This window comes from Lates calcarifer, linkage group LG12 (genome assembly GCF_001640805.2).
Source record: "Lates calcarifer isolate ASB-BC8 linkage group LG12, TLL_Latcal_v3, whole genome shotgun sequence".
Taxonomy (NCBI): domain Eukaryota; kingdom Metazoa; phylum Chordata; class Actinopteri; family Centropomidae; genus Lates; species Lates calcarifer.
This window is the reverse complement of record NC_066844.1, coordinates 2,688,742-2,711,006: the sequence shown is the minus strand read 5'-3', so window position 1 is coordinate 2,711,006 and position 22,265 is coordinate 2,688,742. Positions and strand designations below refer to the sequence as shown.

The 22,265-nt window shown below is 40.6% G+C and overlaps 1 protein-coding gene across 1 annotated transcript in view; it reads right to left on the bottom strand.

Moving 5' to 3' along the window:
- Positions 1-841: 841 nt before the first annotated feature.
- grip2b (glutamate receptor interacting protein 2b) overlaps positions 842-22,265 on the bottom strand; it is a 135,191-nt gene continuing 113,767 nt past the window's right edge. Inside the window, 18 exon segments of the mRNA XM_018661968.2 lie at positions 842-2,543; positions 2,750-2,896; positions 4,864-5,072; positions 5,215-5,428; positions 5,708-5,822; positions 7,101-7,138; positions 7,140-7,261; positions 7,430-7,624; positions 8,151-8,290; positions 10,646-10,790; positions 11,857-12,002; positions 12,271-12,334; positions 14,393-14,473; positions 16,002-16,050; positions 16,052-16,148; positions 19,833-20,019; positions 20,124-20,276; positions 20,931-21,086. Of these exon segments, the coding sequence (XP_018517484.1) occupies positions 2,385-2,543; positions 2,750-2,896; positions 4,864-5,072; positions 5,215-5,428; positions 5,708-5,822; positions 7,101-7,138; positions 7,140-7,261; positions 7,430-7,624; positions 8,151-8,290; positions 10,646-10,790; positions 11,857-12,002; positions 12,271-12,334; positions 14,393-14,473; positions 16,002-16,050; positions 16,052-16,148; positions 19,833-20,019; positions 20,124-20,276; positions 20,931-21,086 (2,417 nt within the window). The 3' untranslated portion in view covers positions 842-2,384.

Here is a 22,265-nt window from a genome sequence, read left to right as displayed (position 1 = left end):
GTGTATTATTGTACCCTTTCTGACACACTCACAAAGATAGAAGGAAATGTACAGACACACACAAATACATACACATCATCAACAGAGATCAGGGAATAAACTAAAAGGTTCAACAAAACATATGACTAGCACACACAAGCTGCAATGCATGCTGGCCATCCTCTGTAAGAATGTGTGCATGTGTGTGAGACTTGCTCCTACTCTGAACAGCCTGGTACTTCATCAACATCCTGACAAATTTAATCTTAATGTTTGCAGATGACACCATTAACTTTGTTCATGACCTCTGTGCTGCAAAAGGGCCTGTTTCCCCTACAAAGCCAAACAGCAGTAACATTAGGTATTCATGGTTGATGCATAGACATCATTTGAAGGTGTTATGTGTAGCATTTGAAACATTAATTGTCAAATTAGTTGTCATAGCTTGTTGTAAATGAGGCTGGTGGTGGTGATGATTGGTAGCATCCATTCCAGAACACTGGTGCTGTGAATACTTGGAGAGTATTTTTTTAATTAAGACTGGATTGCCTCTGAACTTTGTTGCTTCTTATAGAGCATGTTACTTGTTTTTGACTTTGCATGTTGTTCACAACAGTGTGCTAAATCTCTACAGAAGCAGCATAGGTGGAGTTAGCCACTGTGTATCTAGTTATAGAATAATTTACAGTGATTATCAGTAACGCTAAACATGCTTAGTTATGCATGTAAATTTCACAACTATCCCTATCTAAGCAGTAGGTATACTCTCAATTTATATGAGAATGAGTGTACAGCATTAAAACGAAAAGTAAAGATTGACCATGTTGGATAAATTTGTTCCCACTGGCTTCATCCTCTTTTATTTTCACAAGCTTTACCTCTGTTTGTTTCTGAAGAATACTGACAGACTGTACTTGACTTGTTTGTTCATAGCAATTATACTAATTTCTAAAAAAATATGTGGTACTGAATTTCTCTTTAGTGCTACACACAGCACCTTTAATAGCATAAATAGGTGTTATTTGTGATAATGCTGGATCTCAACCCCAATTGTGATCTCTCTCTGTAATACATATATAGTTGCTACTACTCTTTGACTTTGTAAGCCAGTGATTAGCCCAGTGCTCTCAGACAACTGTGATGACAGACTTGGGTAACATAGATGGACAGCTCTCCCAGCAGCTGGTAAAAGGAAAAACAAAAGACCAAATCAAAAAAGTTTCTCAATGTTGCAGGAAGATGTTCTTCTGTTGGCAACACAGTTTTCTCCGGGGCATCTCCATAAGCTCTGCTGCCCGATTGTGTTGCAGCATAATTTGCCTTTGCTAGTAACTTCCATTTAAGATAACATTTTTTCATTAGGAGAGGAGAGCAATCCTTTCCCTCAGTGACTTTGATTGAACAACAGAGTTTGGCAGTTGTGATGACATCACTGTCTTGACCTTGAAATGATGGCACAAATTAAGATTTTTTTTTAAATGTCACTGTGCTGACCTTATGATGTGCAGTGGTATCCAGTATAGAAGTACGCCTTCGTGCGACAGCTGGAAAAAGAGCTAACTTTGACCTTTCCAGGAAATTACTCTTGGGAATTGCATTGGAGCAGCAGTTATTTGAGCAGACTCTTAGCAGCAATATGGACCTCTACAATGGCTACATCTGTATAGACCACAGTCAGACACAATATATAAAAAAAACAATTCCTTTATAAACAGTTGATCTTCTATTGAGTCTCATCAGCCTTTCTTTCTTGAAACCAATAAAATTTGAAAAGTGAGCAAGGCAATTTCTCTTCTAATCAATTCTGTTTCACTTGAAATTTCCCAAAATCACTAACAATATTGTGTAGTAAGGCAGATCCTTCTGGAACCATCAGCACTGGAAATTTCTATAAACCTGTGGCCTGGCATTAAAAACAGCTGAAATTACCTTGCTCAAATTGCAGGTTTTTATTAGTTTGTTTTAAGTAAAGAGTCAGAATTGGTTAAAATGGCTGGTTAAAGTGCCAAGTTAGTGGCTGTTTATGTTGGACCAACACTCCAAGCTAGTCGTCAGGAGATCCTCTGGTGGTTTTTCTGCACTCTGGCAGTGCTTTCTTAAAGAAATGTACTGTATAACAGCAGTTCAACCCAATGTGAATGGGAGGGGGCGACTGTGTGAGCATGCAAGTGTTTGCGTGTGTGTGTTTCTGGAGGAGTCTTTGTGTTTAAGTAGAATTATTGCAAGCCGGTGGAATGAGTGTGTGTTTGTGTGTGTATGTTTGGGCCAGTTCCAGTAGATATAAGTTTATATTTCATCACCACTTATAATATGTTTTCTGCCTGAGTGTGACAGAGTGAATGTATGTGTGTGTATATCTAGAGATTCATCTGTCTGTCTTGTGTGTGTGTGTGTGTGTGTGTGTGTTACAGGTCTAGCGGGTGGTCTAAAGTGTTGTTATTGTCCTCTGGATCATCGTTGGCCAGTGGGTTGCGGCTGATGACCAGCTCCAGTCTGTCTCCAGCCTCTGTGATGAGAGGCACCGCCAGGCAGCAGTCAAAGTCCCTCGTCCTAACATGGTTCACCTGGACAACGATAGAGGCACACAGACAGTGGTGCTGCTGTTGATTTGTTACTGTAACAACTGTAGTTGTCAGCCTGATGCAAAATATATTCAAGTATGCCATAAAAATCTTGTCCTGCTGCTTTACCATAGCCTTTGGACTATATTCTAAATTGTTGTCCCTATATGGATGTAAACACTGTCAAACATTAAATCTTGTATCTGTACCTGCAGGATCCTGTCGTAGGGTTTGAGCCCGGCTCGGTCCGCTGGCCCGTCAGGTCTGATCATGTTGACATAAACTCCCTTCTCCAAGAAACCGTCTGAAACACTGAAACCAAAGTCATCGCTCTCTGGGTCCTTTATCACGGTTACCTACAGAGGGAAAGCAAAAGGAAACAAGGTATTTTAAGTGAGTTTAGTTAGATACAAGTTTGAGCATGAATGAAAAACACAAAACCAATGGCTATTTGAGAGACACAACTAATGCAGTTATCTATTAAAAAGGTGCTTAAAAAAGACTGACACAGAGCTAACTGACTGATGGTATGCATCACATAGCTTTATGTTTCTGTTAAAAGCTGCAGTCAAACAGCACAAAAACAACAGTCAATACGTAAATGAAATAATCTGAAGTCAGTGTCTGTGCAGAAAGACAAAAAAAGAATGAATGAATCTAAACTTAATTTAGAACATTTGAACAGATTTTTGTTTTAGCAAGATTAAATTTTTTTTTAGGAAGAGTCACAGAAAAATCCTCCTGTTTTCTTGAAATTTGACTATAACCAAGGTTTCTGCAGGATTCACCATGTAAAATTTAAATCTTTTTTGATTACATTTTTTAAATACCACCTAGCATAAAATTTAGTGCCTGTTTCACCATAGTATGAAAGTATGATGGCTCATTCTGTGTCCGATCAGACAGAGTCCAGGAAAGTGGTTACAGCACACTCTCAGGTATTGTTCAGGGTTTGTCTATATAATGTTTGGGTCCCAAAACTAAGGCCTATAAAATATTTTTCCAATTTCAGTGTTTGTATATGTTCTTGGCCCCTGTTTATTTTCTCAGTCTAGGCCTGAGCTATACAAGTTTGAGGAGATCCTCAAATGAGGTAATGATTATAAAGACATGTAGCTGCCAGCATAACAGTTGCCCAAGAGGGTTGAGGCACTATATTTTCCATTGTGTACTACAGTATGTTACGTAATATATGGACAAGCTTGCAGGGTGTGTTGATACTTCAGCTCTAACATAAACTGTTGTTCTTATTGATTTCATTCACAGATATTCCTGTTCATGGTGTCCTTGCTACTTTCTGGCAGTACATCACAAGTGGTGGCTGGTTAGTGCAGGTTTCAGGGCAGCAGGAGATTATGAATGAGGACACGCGCCCACACACCAGCCAGCCTCCCTGTGAAGCACTCTGCAGGTGAAGACAGATGAAAGTAAAGACCTGCAACTCAACCTGTGCAACTCAACTGAAGCAAAGAAACTGAACAAGGCCAGAAGTCTAATGTTCTCTAATAACCTCTTTCTTAACCTGATACCTTACCTTAGTTTCAAAATGGCTGCCTTGTTTTAAGCCTTAGAACTTAAAACAACTTAGAACAAGATGATGGACTCAAAAGATGGCCGCTAAAGCTGACCACATGGCATGGGGGAGCTTAACAAAGATACTTCTTCTCTCTTTGTTTCCTGCATGACATATGAGAAGTGTTTCTTAAGGCCAACTTAAGTACAGTATAATGAAGATACCAGATTAGGCGAGAGATTAGTTACATGTGAAACGGTTACTGAATGTACCTCTAGTCTGTAATGTACCTCTGTGTGTAAAACATAATAACAAACAGCTAATCTAACTATAAAGCTTAGGCCCAGTTTCTTTACCAAGTCCATTGTAGGGAGAAAAGAAGTTGCCTTTTACCAGAAGTCATGTGGCTTATGACCAAGCAGCATTTTTATATACTGAATGTTTTGCTGGTCTGTTTAATGTTGGACAAATGTGAATATTGCCAACATCTGCTCTGCAGAACTCCAAATCCTTCAAACCTCACTAACTGTTAACAGGGTAAGTTTGGTTGTAGTGAAGAGTTCCACACTGAGAGTATATTATGGGAAACTCAAACAAACTTACAAACTTACAAACTCAGCATCTATTCTTTCACACTTGAGGAACTTTAAAGTTACATTTAACATTTTTAGCCAAAAACTGAGACCATTTCAGTTAAAATTTAAATGTTAATTAATTGCAATTAATTGTTTACCCTTTACTGAGGCCCTCACTTTACCTAATCCTGTCAGCATTAAACAGAAAACAATGTAACAGAGGTTTGGAACTCACTTTGTGCAGCTCCAGAGGCGTTGGGGACAGAATCCCCTGCATCTCCTCCTTGATCCGACGAGACTCCCACGTTCTCTCTGACACTCTTAATGAGGCCTTGGGCTTGGGCTCGTGGTGCAGGAGTGGAGATTGGTTATCTTGGTGGAATTGGGCCCCCTGATGCAGGTGGGCCTCCTGGTTGAAATGGGTCTCCTGGTGCAGGTGGGTGTCTGGGTGGAATGGATGGGTCGGTTTTTAAATGAAGTATTTAACAGTAGAATATAGTTAACACCACCTTTATACATGACAGCATACTATACTAGGAGCTTGGAGAAAAAAAACACTCTTGATTATCTCACATCTGCTACTGACCTTGGTGGAGTTGGGCCTCTTCATGCAGGTGGGCCTCCTCGTGCAGATGGGCCCCCTGGTGGAGGTGTGTGCCCTGGTGCAGCAGGTTTCCCTGGTGCAGGAGAGAATTTCTCCGCAATGGGCTCATCCTGTTGTGGCTTAATATGGGCTCAGCTGGAGGCTTGTTGACACCATCTACGCCCAGACTGATGGCTGTGCCTGTCATGATGGATGCCTGCACATACAAATGCACATACACTTTAACTGGATTTAACTTAACAGAGGGTAATGATTCACACATACTCAGCAGCTGTGATCAATGTGTTAATGGATAAGCCTGAAGGCATCAAGTACAAAACCACTTGAATGACCTGGAGGTTATATACTTTATCCATGTTATATTTTTACCATGTTATTATTTACATTGTAAATTACATTGTAAATTGGTGGTGGTCTTTAGGATTCAACTATTTTGACAAAGGATGCTAATGCTAATGCTAACATGCCGACTGACCTCTATCTCTCTGAGTAGTTCTGACTGGCCGCAGGTCTCCAGATCCTCCAGCGCCTGACACCAGAAACTGTCATCTGGATCCAACAGAATACCATCTGGTTGTTGGCCAATGAATCTGTCTCACACACACACACGCACACACACACACACACAAATGCAAATAAAGTTGCTTTAGAAACTAGTCATCTCACCCCTTTGTCACCACTGGATGCTAGAAAGACACATCTTAAACCAAAACAAACATACACGTACATACATGTTCAGACAAAAACCTTTTGGGCTGAATCTTGGTAACGCTGCCTCTTGGTCATGACTTGTATGCTATATTCACATTGTCCCTCTCTAATGTGAAGCTCTTCTGTACCACAACACAGTTTCCTGGCCAACTGAAAGTCACTGTGATGTGAATCCATTTGTAATTTGGAAGTGAGTGTCCATGTCAAGGCAGAAATTCCACTTTCTTATACTGTATATATATTAACAAAAGGGTAGCATCATCAACAACGCTGCTATGAACACAGAGCAGTGTCAGTATAGGACATGGTTATTTGCTCTGGTTAAATCCAACACGAGTAATCATTTAACACTGAATGTCCTCGACTGACAAGATTAATTCACGTTCATTGTGCAGATGATTTTTTTCTCCTCTTTCTCTCCACCCCCAGCAGTGTTACATAACCTCAGTGAATGTTACTATCCTCACAAGGCTTAACCTTCTGACTCATCACTGTACACACACAGATACTCCAGATCCTGTCACTCTCACTGGCTTCACCAGTCAGCCTCCACACTGAGATTTCCACTTCACCACAAACCATTGGTGCAGCCACCAGCACCAGGAATCAGAGAATTACTACATCACATGAGCTTTAAATCACATCTAACCATTGTGAAAACTTTATTTCCTCTAAGTTCTGTGAAGTACAAAGTTGCTTGAGTGCTTAATAATCACAGTGAACATCAAGTCTGCATTAATGCTTCTCAATTTTTTATTACCTTTTTGAGCTAAATTAGTGTGATGAGTTCTTAAGTAAATCTGCACCTAGTCTCTCGCAATTATGATAACGGAACTTGACATACCTGTTAAATCGCACTGGAACTATTTTTGTCTAGTTTTGTGTATTCTTACATATACCTATATTTCTATACTTTATGTTTTATTGCTGCTGGTCTTTGTGAGTTACCAAACAAATGTAATTATTTAACCACAATGACAATAAAGCCTCATATGTCTTATGACTTGATGTTCAATGCATTGTTAGATTTTCATGAAGTACCAAAGTTAAGGGAAACCAGTGGCTGCTGAACCAAAGGATCTACAAATGTGCAGCATGTATTATATGTCCTGCAAAAATATACAGGACATATGATTGAGAACTAAATTCAGTCTTACCCTGGTGGTTTGTCCCAGTCATCCTCACTGAACCCTCCAGTCGCTGAAGGGGTAGTTCTTCCGGCGTCCAGGTGGAGGTGTGCTGCTGCGCTGCTGCTGCTTGGCGCTACGCCACTCATGAGGGTGGAGGGCGATGCCGGCTGCTTGATTGCTGTATGTGCCTGCAGAAGGAGAGAGGTGTTCACTTACAGACAGCTGCTATGTAAGGATAGAACCATGATTTTCCTGAAGCTCAACTGAGAAAATACAAGATTTTTACTCTGAGTATGTTTTGTAGTATAAGTCCTTGCTGACCTTTCACAGCCTACACATGTTAATCCACAGCTTACCCTGGCTGCCATAGCCGGCGTCCAGTCCTGAGCCATCCCATGACTCCATGGCAGAGTCCACACTGGGTATGGTCGTGGAGTAAAGCTCAGAAAGCTTATTGGTCTGTTGGCTGTCCGTCAAATCGTCCTCCTCAGGGTCACTCAGCTCATTTTCTGTTGTGTCCTCGATCTCTGTTGCTTTCCTCTCCTCTAAACCTTGGAGAGAAGAGGCTGGAATTAGCGTTGTCCAATAAAATTATTATCAAACAACAAAGAAATGCTGACACAGTCAGCCTATTTTCAGACAAGGCTGATGGTCTCTGGATTGCTAACTAAGGTTGTAAGTTATCACAGGAGGCAACATTGGGTCATTTTTCATAAAGGCAACACAGGGGAGTTGAGAATTGCCAAAAGTGCAAAGAATGACTCAGAATTTTGAAATAGATTACTCTTTCTTCAGAATCATTTTGATGGTTCACTAACTTGTAACAGGAAGAATGGAGCCTCTGTTATTCCCACTCTGCTCCCTGAACACCTGCTCTCTGAATGCACCAGAGTCCTGTTTCTAATTTCAACTTGTGGCTGCGGAGGCTGCTGTTGCTCAGTAAAAGTTACATAGAGTTGCTTTAAGTCTTAGAGAGTAATTGGCAGGTATTAGAGTGTCTATCCTGTGTACCAAAAGGCTGACTGCAGTAACACTGAGCTCAGGTCAGCAGGCTCGGCAAACTTTATAAAGACTTACTGTCAAGTTGCTTTTTTATCTTGAGGGTGACTGTCTCTCCAGCCATCTGCAGCAGGTGGATGGCTTCACTCAGAGGCTTGCCTTTAAGACTGACGCTGTTGATAGCCAGGATCCGATCCCCTACATGAATAGCCCCTGTCCTGGACACACATGAATACATACACATTCACACACACAGGTAAAAGATCACACACTGGTACACAAAGTAAGTACTATGAGATGTGAGGTTAATATAAGACAGTTAAATGTGTTTAGATGTGATTACTCTGAAACCACAGTTTGTTTCCACTCCAAAGCCACACTACAGCCCATTTTACAGAGACTGCACTATAATGGCATTAAGAACACTGTTGATTACACTACCTTTGTTTACACTGAACCAAACAAAGCCAGTGTAATGCCACCCTAGTGTGTGATTTTATATAGCATGTTGGCATTGTGGAATCAGAGGCCTGATGTGCAATACAGCAATGAAAAAATTCCTTATTTTCCTTGTATGTGAAAAATGTTTTTGCTTTTTGTAGTTGTGTGAACTGACCTTGATTTTCTCACAGTATATCACTAACCTGCAAATTAGTTGTTCAAGTTTAAATAAAACCTATGTAAACAGCCATATGACTAGTCAATGGTCACAACAAGGTGACTCTGAAATGAATAACAGCGGCTCTCTTTAATCCCTTTATCACTGGTTGCTGTATTAAACCTGGTGTAAAATGTAGTCCTTTATCTCATGGCCTAGTTTGATAGAGATGCCATTTCGGTTTGAGCTCTTATCTCACACACACTCTCATATCACGTGGGCATGCTTTAAACTTATATACATGCGTTAAGTGTGTGTTTTTGAGACGGCAGGTTTTCTGGATTTTATATCTGTGGTTTCTATTTACCTTAGCTGGTTTAACAAACTTAAAACACAGATCAAAGAAAAACTGGGTCAGTGTGAAGATTTTCCAGCAGCCACACAGATGTAGTGATGTTGATATCATCCGTATTCCTGCACTCTGTTCTGTGTCAAGCTGAGCTGAATTTATTTATAGAGTGCTTTTAGCCAAAAGGTCTGAGGCAAAGTGTTTTATCGACAACAACGAGAACAGGAAATAGAACAATTACATCACAAACTTCAAGAAATGGGGTCACAGAATGTGTGTGTGTGTGTGTGTGTATGGAGGTGTAGCAGTAAGCTGCCTCCCTGGGCGTGTTTTGGTGAAATAACACGTGAGCCAGTAATAAAAGCTGACATTTAACAGTGAAATAAGTGCTGTGTGGTGGACTGGATGTAAGCTGAATTCACCAGTGGAAGATTATGACTCAGGAAAACCATTATGTCATCTTCTGCTGAGTCTCGTTGCTGTGGACACTAGCTGCTATCCCATCTCTCCACCGCATCGTGTTTCTCATTATCTCATCTGTCATCGCTACATGCCACATGGCACCTGCTGCACACTCAGCTGCTGGTGAGGAACCCCTATATTTATTGCCCAAGACTTATTATTTCTCCTAATAAGTTTTTACACATGATCATTCCATTCAAGACAAACCCTGTGTTTTGAATGGCACAAACCATTCTAACTATGTTGTTTCTACATCAGGTGACAAACTTGGCGAGTACCATAGCTTTATTTCTGAAAATGGCTCTGCTTAGTGTGTATATATGTTTAGCGTTGCAGTCTCTGAATCTAAGTTTAAGTCATATTTAGTTCTCTGGCTCTTTATACAGACATACTTTCCCAAACCGAACACATCAATAAATACAAAATTAAATGTGGCAATACAGTTGACCACAAACCCTTGGAAGAATAATTCACACAATTTAGTAAAAGGATATTTTCAGAGTCGTGACCAGATACATCCACCACCTAATGAGACGGTGAAACATGATGCAGTGGAAAAGAACAGACTTCGGCCAACACAAAGTCCCACATACACAGGAACAATACCTGTGACCCAAAAAGATGACCCCAGGAATCACATGTCCACTGGTGAATTCACTAACCACTTATTTAAAAATAGAATGTCGAAAGACTGAACAGACATTTATACAAAACCTTTGTGTTTTAAATGTCTTAGAAGTATGTGGTAGAACTAGGTTTGTGTGATGGGATGAAATGCTGCAGAAGAAGAGGTGTAGATTAGCCACATGAGCTTACCTGCCCTACAGAGAACATAGTGAACACCCACATGATATCTTTGCAAAGCCACAGTGGAACCCCAGGTGAACTGATTCATGTTGTGTAGGATGATGTGAAGCCTGTCACTGGTTCATCACCAGTACTGATGGGATAATAATATTTTAGAGTGAAAGTATTTGTTTGTTTGATGCTATGAACGCTGGTGAGGCAAAATGATAAAATGGCACACACAGTATTTTGGTGATTTCAGGCTAAAAAATGTAGAGTTGAAGTAGTAGAATTACTCCAATGTTCTCCTAATGCTTTCACAGCTCAAGCTGGCAACCTAGATTTCCAAGAAAAGACTGTGTGTATGTGTGTGTGTACCTCTCGGCCAGGCCTCTCTTGGTTAGGCCAGATATAGTGATGGGGTCAAAAGGCTCCTCAGTGCCTGAGATGGTGATACCCAAGGGGCCTCCGTACCGCTTCAGCTCCACTGTGTAGATGATGCTGCCTGATGTCTCCTGCTCATCTGGTACACACACACACACACACACACACACACACACACACACACACGTTTTATTCTACTGTTTCAGCTCCTAGGAGTAGATGATACTGTCTGACGTATGTTGCTCATCTGATACACACACTCACACAGACTAACAACACTTCAGGTTCACTAGATGGACTGCATGTTACCTGTTAATCCTAAATGCGCACGCACACACATACACACACACACACACACACACACACACACACACACACACACACACACACTTCATTCCAGAAGTGTGTTAAAACTCCTAACAAGACAACACTGGTGAGAAAGACACAGTTTCCATGGTAACCAAGGAGAAGACTGCCTTGTCATCATGTAGCTTGAACACAGAATCCCTGCATGCATGCGTGTGTGTCTGTGTGTTCATGTCTATCGGATGTGAATGTGATTATACCCTCTGAGTAATAATCTAGCATGATTACACAATCCCTCCCCTTCATCACATCAGAACACACAGAGGAACAGGATGACATGACATCTCTTACAGCAATTTGGAGGCATTCATTTGACTTGTGGAATCACACAAATCCAAGATGGCCGCTGTAAGACGTGAAGTGGCCACGCAGACTGGCGGATGGATTAAGACTCAGGAATTTAAAGTTGCAACATGCCTGTTCATGGTACATATTAAAGACCAATATACCAGCTGGATTTCTTTCTTTCTTTAGTTATTTATTTTAATGTTTAAATTAAATTATGTTTTTAACTGTTACTGTTGTTAGATGTAATTCTTCTTTTCCCACAGTTTCTTCCCCACTGAGGTCAGTAAAGATGCACCTTACAGTATCTTAGATTTATGCCATTTAACAGCTGCAGCAAACATCCCTAAGTTGTGGACAACAGCACCACCCAGTGGCCAAACTCTATCAGTGCACCTTACTTTAAACTGATGCCTGCTAAGCTGATGGACATCGTTTAATAAAATAAAAAGGACAAACAGAAAGCCTTTTTTTCAATGTAATGATCCATCCTTAACATATTATTATCATCATGTTAACCAACATACACAGAACCAACTTATGCACATATTTACCTGAGTTGTCTTCATCTTTGCGGATCTTTAGTTTTACCAGTTCCTCGCACTGCTGGAGAATCTGCTCTGCATCGTCTTTGGAGCAGTTCTCAAGTCTGATGTTGTCAATGGCCAACAGCTTATCACCAGGCTCCAAAGTTCCTGTTCTGAAGGGGGAGAGAGGGAAAGAGGGAGACAGAGACACAAGGGTAGAAACAGATTAAATCAGCTCTGTACTGGCAGCAGCTGTACTGAATAAGTACAGAGAGAAGAGACTAATAAATAGTGTACATTACTAAATATGTAATGTATGACATATTATTAACCATAGAGTTGGACTTTGCAAATACATTAGAACAGAGAGATGAATAGAATCATGAGAAAAACATGTTAAACCTACAAAGAGAGTGTAACAGAACAGACTCTGCTTGATACCTGTGGGCCATGCTGCCTTTCTTGATGTCAGAGATGATGAGGGGCTCCCCTGGCTTCTTACTGGCTGTGGAGGGAGATGACATTACAATAAGCAACAGCAGAAACAACAAGTATAACACTACTACCAAATACAAATGTTGCTACTACCACTACTACTAATAACATAGTAACATAACATAACATGACCAACAGCAAATAATCCTACATCAATGTAGTATTTATTGCATTATCAACAACAGTATTATTTATCTTGAGATAATGGAACAAAGAAGGATAAACGAGTCAGACACTGGGACTAAGGAGGGCTGAAAATGTTTTGATACCAATGGCAATGAAATTATAACTTAATATATAACTAAAATGAAATCTCTATCATATTCTTATCAGGTGAAAAATGGTTCAAGATGGCTGGTTAATTTATGTCAGTGTGCTTGGCGCTCTCAGATCCTCTCACTGTCAGCTGTGAACGCTTTCATTCAGAGGATGGCGCCATTGCACTGCTCTCTGAGTCTGCCACACTGCAGTCTGTTATGAACTCCAAACTCTGATCAGCCCTTTCCCACCAGTGTTGGTTTCATTTAGTCATAAACAGCAGCTATCCATACAGAACAGTGAGAAATTGATGCATTTATTTGAGGTGATTTAACAAAGTTTTCTCTGTAGGACCATCTATCACAGACCTCTGCAGAGTCAGAGAGGAGAAAATTCATTAGTGAAATCTCAGGGCAGGTTGACACTGAAAATGCTCAGGGGGTAAGAGGATTGGTGATACCTGATACAGTTACTTGATATTCTGCTTTACTGAGGTTTTAGAGAAACCAGAGTGTTAAAGCTTTCACATGATCTCAGACAGTCTGGGGATTCTGTTGAGCAAATTTTTGCTCATAAAAGAGTTTCAGAATCTTTGTAATACTCACTGATGTATTTATGTCTTCAAATATTTCAAAATGTGCCAGGTTCAACAGTCCACCTGTCACTGATTCAAGGCTACTTAAAATAATACAGTTAATACTGACGCACTGCATTACGCACACATTCCAGACTAACGATATTAAACATTGAATGTAGGTCATTCCCGCTGAAGTGAGAGTGTTAATCACCATGTGGACAGCAGCTTTACAGTGACGTATGTAGTGAATGAATTTATCAATAATTAAAATAAATCCATCCGTCTGTACCACTTATCCTCAAGGGTCGCGGGGGATCTGGAACCTGACATTGGGCAACAGGTGGGGTAAACCCCGGACAGACTGCGAGTCTGTGACAGGGCTGATGTATACAGACAAACAAACATTCACAGTCACATTCACACCTACGGGCAATTTAGAGTCACCAAATAACTATAGCATATCTTTGGACTGAGGAAGAGAAAGCTGGAGTACCTGGGGATTTGATCCTGGGACTTCCTTTTAAATTCTTAATCATTTTATAAAACTTTTATACGTGTCTACAGTTGTGGTGCAGCATTGATATACAACTATACCAGCCTCCACTCTTTCAGAAAGGTTTTGGCATTAGTTCCCATTTAGCCAAATAAAACATTAGTGAGGTCCAACACTGATGTTGGCTGTTAAGGCCTGGCTCATAGTCAGTCCTCCAATTCATCCCAAAGGTGTTTGATAGGGTTGTGGTCAGGGATCTATGCAACTGGGTATTTCTTTATGGACCCAACTTTGTGCACAGGGGAAATTTAATTTCAGAACAGGAAACAGGACAGGGTTTACTATAAACTGTTGCCAAAAAGCTGGAAGCACACCACTGTCTAAAATATACTGTAGCGTTAAGATTTGCATTAACTGGAACTAAGTGGCCTGAAAAACAGCCCCAGACCGAAGGATCACAAATGAACAGGCTGTCAACATACTGCTAGCCATATAGTAAAAGGCCAGTGGCTTGAAATTAGTGTGAGTGTGAGTGTGTGGCCTGGTGTCTATACGGTTTTATAAACACTGTTGGTGTTTATAGCTGAGCTTCCCTGCAGGGTTGGTTAAATGTGTATGAGTGTGTGTGTGGTTTGGAAGAAATGCAGGGTGGTCTCTGACATTTAAAACTTTCTGCCAGCAGCCCCTTAAAACAAAAAATAGATCATATGACCAATGTTTGGTGTATGTGTGCGTGCTACCACTGATGGTGAGCCCCAGCTCCACTCCTCTCTTCTTCGGCAGTTTGACGTGGAAAGTACCGCTACTAGGCACCACTGACTCTGTAACACAAACACACAGATGGCGTTAAACATTTGCAGAAAAGCCATTAATGTAAGAAGCAACAAAATAATTCTTTTCATCCCTCTTAACATTTGTAATTACGAGGCATTTAGCTCTTGCTCTTATCTCCTCTGAATTGCTCTTCTCCAGGGCAAACAGCGACTTCAAATCCTCACTGTTTGCATGCATGAGTCATAATACTAATTTCACCAGTGAAACAACCCCACATAAAGGCGTAAGCATGACAAGTGCAAGTTGTGAGCAGAGCAACCACCTAAGACTTCAGAATCTTCACTTACCAAGAGGCTCTTAGCTGTCATTCACACATGATCATCAACAAGTTCATTCATTTCCTACAGAGCCGAGCGAGAAAGACTCATCTAACCCCAATAACAATGTCAAAAAGTTGTCTATGAACATCAGCTATCCATCAGTCAGATTTCTATGTGTATCAAAGAGATTTAATTCCATGAACAGCGTTGTGCCTAACGGCTGCAAAAGTGGCGAACTGCTTTCAGAGCTGTCGAACATATTTTGAAGTGACTTCAGAAGTAAAAGTCTAAAATATTGCACTTGCTGACTGGTATCCATTTTCTGGGGTTATTGTTAGGGTATGAAATCGTTCTCATTTCTCTCTGTTTATAGGACAAATGCTAATTTTTTAATTACTTGCTGGCTATATTAACAAATTACATGATGCAACATTGTGAAAGGCAATAAAAAGACAAAGAAAGAAGACATGATTTGTAACTGCAGAGAGGTACACTGCATAAATCAGGTCAAATCAATCAGTCTCTGGATGTATACAGTTCTGTAAATGACATAACTATTGTCAGCGGGACTTGAGTCAAGTTTTCGCACTTTTAATGTAACTTTAGAGAAACAACAAGATCCAGTCAAGTTTTCTTTTAGAATGATCATTCAAAAGGACTGATTAAACCTTTGTCGGCGTGTAGGTTCCGAAACTTATTTCAGAATGCAATTCAATTCAACCTTTCTTCTACAGAGCACAGAAGACAAAAACATATTGCTTTGAACTCAAGAGAGCATTAGTGCGGTTGTTAATGTTTCATGGGGTTAAAAGCATGTCGATGGGGCCATGCCCTGCAGTGGAGAGCTGTAATTATTCTGTCCACTCCTCTCTGCGCTGACACAAAAGCTCTCAGCCGCTGAGTTTGACCAGTTCATCCACTCTGTGCAAATGTACCTATTTGTGCATTCTCCATCAAAAAATGCCTCCTAATAAAGAACACACAGTGTATAACAGCTGCTCTGCTCTCTTTGATTATACTGGGGAAATGTGTTAAGCCTTCATAGATGGGATGAATTGCAACGGTGTCTAATACCTGTTGATGATAATATGACAATACAAGTCTGACACAGGTCCTATAGCTGAATGAGCTATAATAAAGTTATACCATCACAACAGAGAATAGTAAGCCAGCTAATAAGAGTAGACATGTAATACAGGTAATATACATGATAATAGTAGTAGTAATGATGTGTGAGAGACTAAACTTCACAAACCTGCTACATCAAATTCTATCTCCAGCGTGACCTTATTGGTCAGAGCCGCGATCTCGGAGAAGTTGATTGGCTTCCTCCAGTGTTCCGTCTTCTGTTGGGATTCCGTTGATTGACAGGAGGCGGTCTCCAACCTGAAGCAGGCCACACCTACAGCAAATGTTACCATGGCGATGTCAGAAAGATTGGAAACAACAGATGTTTCAAGTTTTCTCTCAAAATATATCTATACAGTAAGTTACAGTTTTAGTGCTTTGAGACCTGAACCCCACAACAGTCTTCAAAAAACTACAGCTCCCACTGCAGCCGTTTCTCCAGGATCCATATCCACCAAGTCTGTCTTTTAATATCATCTTTCCAAGGTTTTCATTGTAATCTCTGCTGTCTAAAAACATTTGCACCGGATGATGATTAACCTGCCTGATGTTCCTGGGCTTGTGGGAAATGTTCCTTTCACTGCAGAGCGAAATTTGCGTTATAAATGTCAGTGGCCTATGAACTGAGTTTTCTGACCTGTGGAACTGTATCTTGAAACTCAGGCAGAGTGTGACTTTTTGTTAGCATTCACAGGCCATACTGTGATCGCTTTTAAAATCTTCTTTGGCAACAATTAAAAATTTCTTTGAAGCAGAATGAGACCATCAGCCTGCCACCAAAATAAAACATGTTTGTGGAGTTATTTTCTGTGCCTGTTTAGATATGATTGCCCCCTGGGTTAAAATGCTCCCAAGAGGGACAGAAAAACTCAAGCACGTAGGTGTACTAATTGTCAGCAGCGCCCTACTTGGGATGTTTTTGTTTTCTTTCAATTCATTTTACACAGATAGATCACACCAGCAAGGAGTTTCAGACTCCCTGCTGTGTTATATATCACTACTGTAATATTTTTAGCTGGATATTAAACATTCCAAAACATCCACCATTTAGAAAGCCCCCAAACCTGGCTCCTCGCTACATAAATCAGTGCCGGAGTGAGAGTAAAGCGCTGACTATTAAAATCATGAATCATGTAAATAACTTTCCTTTGAAAAAAAATAGAGGTATTTTGTGAGGCTGACACTGTTATTTATTTCACCTTCATGTACTGGGAACGCACCAGGAATCAAACCCACAACCCTTCAGCTGCTAACTAACCTGTCAAACCAAATCAAGACTCATCACTCACATGACAAACTCTCTGTTCAATAAGTTCTTGTTTTCAAAGCTACACAGTTAATGCTAACATTAGCTCACAGTCCCCCAGTAACTCAGTTATCACATAAACAGAAAGCAGAACAAACCGCAGGCCTGTAGCCAGAAATAGTGATAGCAAAAGCAGCATTACAAATGCTACTAAGTTTATGCAGAACGTATCCTGATCCATCACGGTTCTTGGTCACAACTATGTTTCTATCCTCTTATTCCTCCTGTTTCTCACAATATTACAAACTATTAATGCCAGTTTTTCAGCTGCTAAAATGAGATATATTTGCTCAGGAGCAAGCCAAAGTTTTTGCAGTTTGGCACAACAGCAGTGCTACCTCGGCTTAGGCTCTCTCCACATCATCACTTGACATCAGCAGAGGCTAATGTAAGGAAAGGAAGATGTTGAACCTTGTGGCAGTGCTATTTGGCACAAAGTTTCACCTCTGACCTTGCTTTCCAATGACATGAAACCATGAACACCACCTTGAAATCACACCATGATCCTGGCAGGAAGGTTATAGCATGGTAGCAATTCAGTCAGAAATACCCTGACACACAGTGATGTAAACCTATGCTACACCTGCAGGACACAACAGGATGAGCTGGCCGACTCATCACCAATTAAAAGTTTGATGCCAAAATTTTCTTCCTGGCTATGGATTTACTACACAACAGGAATATTGAGCACATTCAGCTCTATAACATTGCAGATTTTCTTGGAAACACTTAATTATTGCATGTTTTAAGGGTAAAGGGTCTTTCTGACAGGAGAAGATGAAGATGAAGTGATTTGTCTTAGTTTAACTTGGCCTCACCTTCTTGCAGTTACTGCCCTTTTAATTTGCAGAGCAGGATTTTCACTTGTGTGAATATGACACACACACACACACAACTGATGTATCACCCATTAAGCTGTGGGTGACCTGTATTATACAGACATCTTCATTATAACCAAAAAGGTTAGGAGAAACATTATAAACTTTGTGAAGCGTTACCCACAGCTGGGTCTTAACTGCTAATGTCTTCATGTAAATTTGGCAGTCAAAGTGATGCATCAAGTGTCACTCGTTTCAAGAAATCCAACAGATGTTTGTTAACTGTGTGCTGCACTGTTTCTTGCCTCTTTCATCACTCCTTAGCAGTCTGCTTTGACTTATCAGCATGTGACCTCTTATTTCATATTTTCAGTTAAAAGTTTTATACAGTGGAATGTGAGTACAGTCTCAAACGGGCTCCACCTGACTTGCAGATGTGACACAGCAAATACTGGCAGATTGAAGTCAGATTGAAAATGATCTTTAGTGGCTCAGTGCAGTTCAGTCATACTTCACTACATCATTTTCATTGTGGGGCAAATGAGCCAAATGAAACAAACAACTCCTATAATGAAGAATAATGAAGTCTGCATGTTTTGAATATTTTACTGAGATCTGATGGACTTAAGGTACTCAGATCTTTTCATTATTATTTTTGTAGGTAGAACCTTTACCTGTTTGTTTATTCACAGTGGGTGTTGCTCCTGTGCAGGCAGAGTGAACCTGCACTGTTCTTGTGTTAGTTTCAATGTGCAGAAAAGTTTAGATTCCATATGGCAGATAATTAATCTAAGACTGGTTATGAATACTGTGTTGAGTGTAGTGCTATGTAGTGCTACAATATACCGTGCATATTTAAAATTATACTCCATAACATTTAAAGAGAAACTTCCAGCGGGATTAATGCAGGATAATTACAGGTTAAACCCTAAAGGAGGATGTCCTCATGCAGCGAACAGGTGGTCACTGCTACACAAGACTTTTGGTTTTAAAGATGGTAAGTTGTGGCTAAGTATAACTCAGGGTGGTGTGAAGGGGTTTATTTGGATTCACCCTGTCAGGCAGAAAGGAAGGTACTTGTCGATTCATGTGACGTGGGCGAGGGGAAGCTAACTAATTAGTGTTGTTAGTGTGGGCGCTAATGGAGAAGGGAGTGTGGCCTCAGGGTGCTGAAACACACCCAGCACTTAGAGAAGCTGTTAATACGACGAGAACATCAATCAGTCGACACAAACACGCACACACACACACATGATGCAGACGCAACTGAGAATTCACACAGAGAGACTTCAATGAACCACACATATCCATGAGCTGGTGTGCAGCAAAAGATACACAGAAGATTTGGGAACACACTCACACACTTGCACATTGATATTTGGAAAACCCCACCTACACTCAGTGATACATAAATGCTTAAAAATGTTCATACACCCACAGACAACACAGAGCCAAACAAAGCTGTTAATACCCCGCCACCATCAGTCTCACACACACACCCACACACAAACACTGACATTCAAAGACAGGAGAGCTAAGTAAAGCTGTTAAAGCAGCATCAAAGTTAGCACATGTCCACTCACACAAACACACACACAGCAATTAATATAGCTGTACTACAACAGATTGCTTGATCACACAAATACAAACATACTGTTACAACCCTTTCAAATAACACACCTACGTGCTACTACACTGAGAACATTTAGGCTGCTTGCAGCTGAGGAAGGGAAAGGTTTTTGGTGTAGTGCAAAAATGATTGTGATTATTTTAGATTTCTGCGTTGCAAACAAACAGATTTGTCAAGTAAGTGTGTGAATGTGTGTGTGCTCACCTCTCTGCAGAGCTGTCGGGCTCTATGAATCGGATGAGTGGGGGTGCAGACAGTGTTTCAGTGGCAAATATTCCTCCTTGAAGCTGAACACCGAAGCCATTGAGTGGGTCGCCTGTTAAGATCACCTCACTGGTCTCTACGTGAACGACCTGACCGCCCGGACCCACCGAACTGGACGCCAGGGACACTGAACACATACACATACACACATGAGATCGATCTTTTCATTATTCATTTCCCTTCAGAAAAAATCCATCCTTGTACATACAGACACAGATATATGGAGCTTACAGGAGCTTTTGTGCTCTTTCTTTCTCTGCCGTCGTTTGAGCAGTGAATTACGTGGACTCATGGGAACTGTAGGCCTGGGCAAAGTGCTGGAGCTCTGGCTACTGGGGCCCGACGTGGTCGTAGAGCCGGGAGAGAAACTGGCAGATACCAGAGCTGCAAAAAAGAGAGAAAAGAAAGATGACGTCCATTGCTTCCATACTGCAGTGCATGGGCAAGAAGACAGGAATTGAGGAATTAATTAAGAACGAGAGGGGACAGAAAAAGATAACAGTTTACAGATAAATCAGTTATTGCAGGTCAGAGAGAAAGCAAAAGAGAAAAAGAGAACAATCAACACGTAAAGAACACAAAATGACGGCAAAAGAGAAGCAAAGAACAAACATGTCCAACAAAACGTAATCTTGTTTTTAACGTCTTTTTCACATCAGGTGGTGACAATAACTAAAATGAGTTATACCTCTTCAGCTTACTGTAGCAACCATTTTAATATTATGTAAACCATTAGTACAGCATTTGCTAACAAGTCCTGGATAAACTGACAAGCTGGATACGTCTGAGTTGTTTGGCATAACAAAATTATGTGTCTTAAAATGAGAAGCCGTATACACGTCCCTGTTTCACCAACTAGCATGAAAATGTAATCATTTCTTCTCTGTGCTTTGACCAAACTTGCCAGAAAGTTTCCATCTCATTAATGATTTTTTCAGACATCCTGCTTCAAGTTTGACAGTAAGAATGAGCTGAGAAAAACTAACAAGTGACAGAGACGACGGATGAACAGGAAGAAGAAAGAGTTTGTGTTCTTACACTTGCAGTAGTCGAGGCTGTTGATGGTGTTGTTGTTTGAGGCGGTCCACGACTTGTTGAGGGTGGAGCTTGTGTTGCAGAGGGTGGAGTTTGGAGGGTGACAGTAGTTTACACAGGGGTCCCAGGAGTGGGGGTGGTCTGACTTCTGAACCTTCACTGGAACACACACACACACACACACACACACACACACACACACACACACACACACACAGAGTTTTGTTACTTGGGAGAACACAGGGCTGACTTACTCCATCAAGGCTTACACTAACCTTCACCTCATCATAAGATCATAAGAAAGGTCTAGACGCGCTCTGTTTCTGTGCTACAGCAGTGTACAGTTTGTTGCCAGTTAGCGTGGGAATGTAAGACTGGCAGCTGCGTGTTGATAGTGACTGGTTCACTTGGACGATTCTTTATTACAACTTTTTTTCAAAAACCAGACAGATGTCTACAGTATAGTTAGTCACTGTGTACATGTAGTAAATAACTACTGTGGATGAACAATAATCAGTGTATAAAGTTAGCACATTTTTCTAATTAATTCCAATGCATCTGACGTATTATGTCTAATGTGAGTGTGTAATGTCCTTTTGTTTTATCCTCCTGGAACACTTCATGTTCATGAAGGCGCTCTCTAAATCCTGTATTGACTCATACATTTGTTTATGCCTCTATGACTGCATTTGTGCTGCATGTCAGCCCACAGATCTCGGCGTTCTCTGGCGTTCCATAGCATGGGCCTTAAAGGATACTGTACACTTTGTTGTAGTAGTACTTGCTCTGCCGCCTGTTACTCTCTATATCAGGATACTTTGTAAGGGATTATGGCATCTACTGTATACTTAAGGCAAAGAGAGAAGCAGGGCTCAAATTGTTATACATTTCTTTTAAGTTTGTCTGACATGGTTCATTTCATTTCACCACTGAGGTAACTATACACAACAAACAGGTTATCTACAGTTTATAAAACGTGCATAATGATTTAGAAAAGTGGCTAAAACTACTGACCACAACTAACTACAGATATAGGAAACACCTGTAAAGCCAATTAAGATGCAAGTACTTTCCAAATAAACCAGTTATTACTCTTATTCATTATCATATCATACAGCATTAACTCATTGTCAGTTAATTAGGCCTACAACACCTTGGCTACAAAATGCAAGCCTGATTAAAAACACAGAAATGCTGGTGAACAGTGCTGTGCACTTCTGTTTAAAAGCCACATTTCCTCAGATGCGGGGGAGAACCTCATCTGGGGAAATTCCCACCAAGTGTATCAGCAATACAATACAATACAATACAATACAATACAATCAAGGCTAAAGTCTG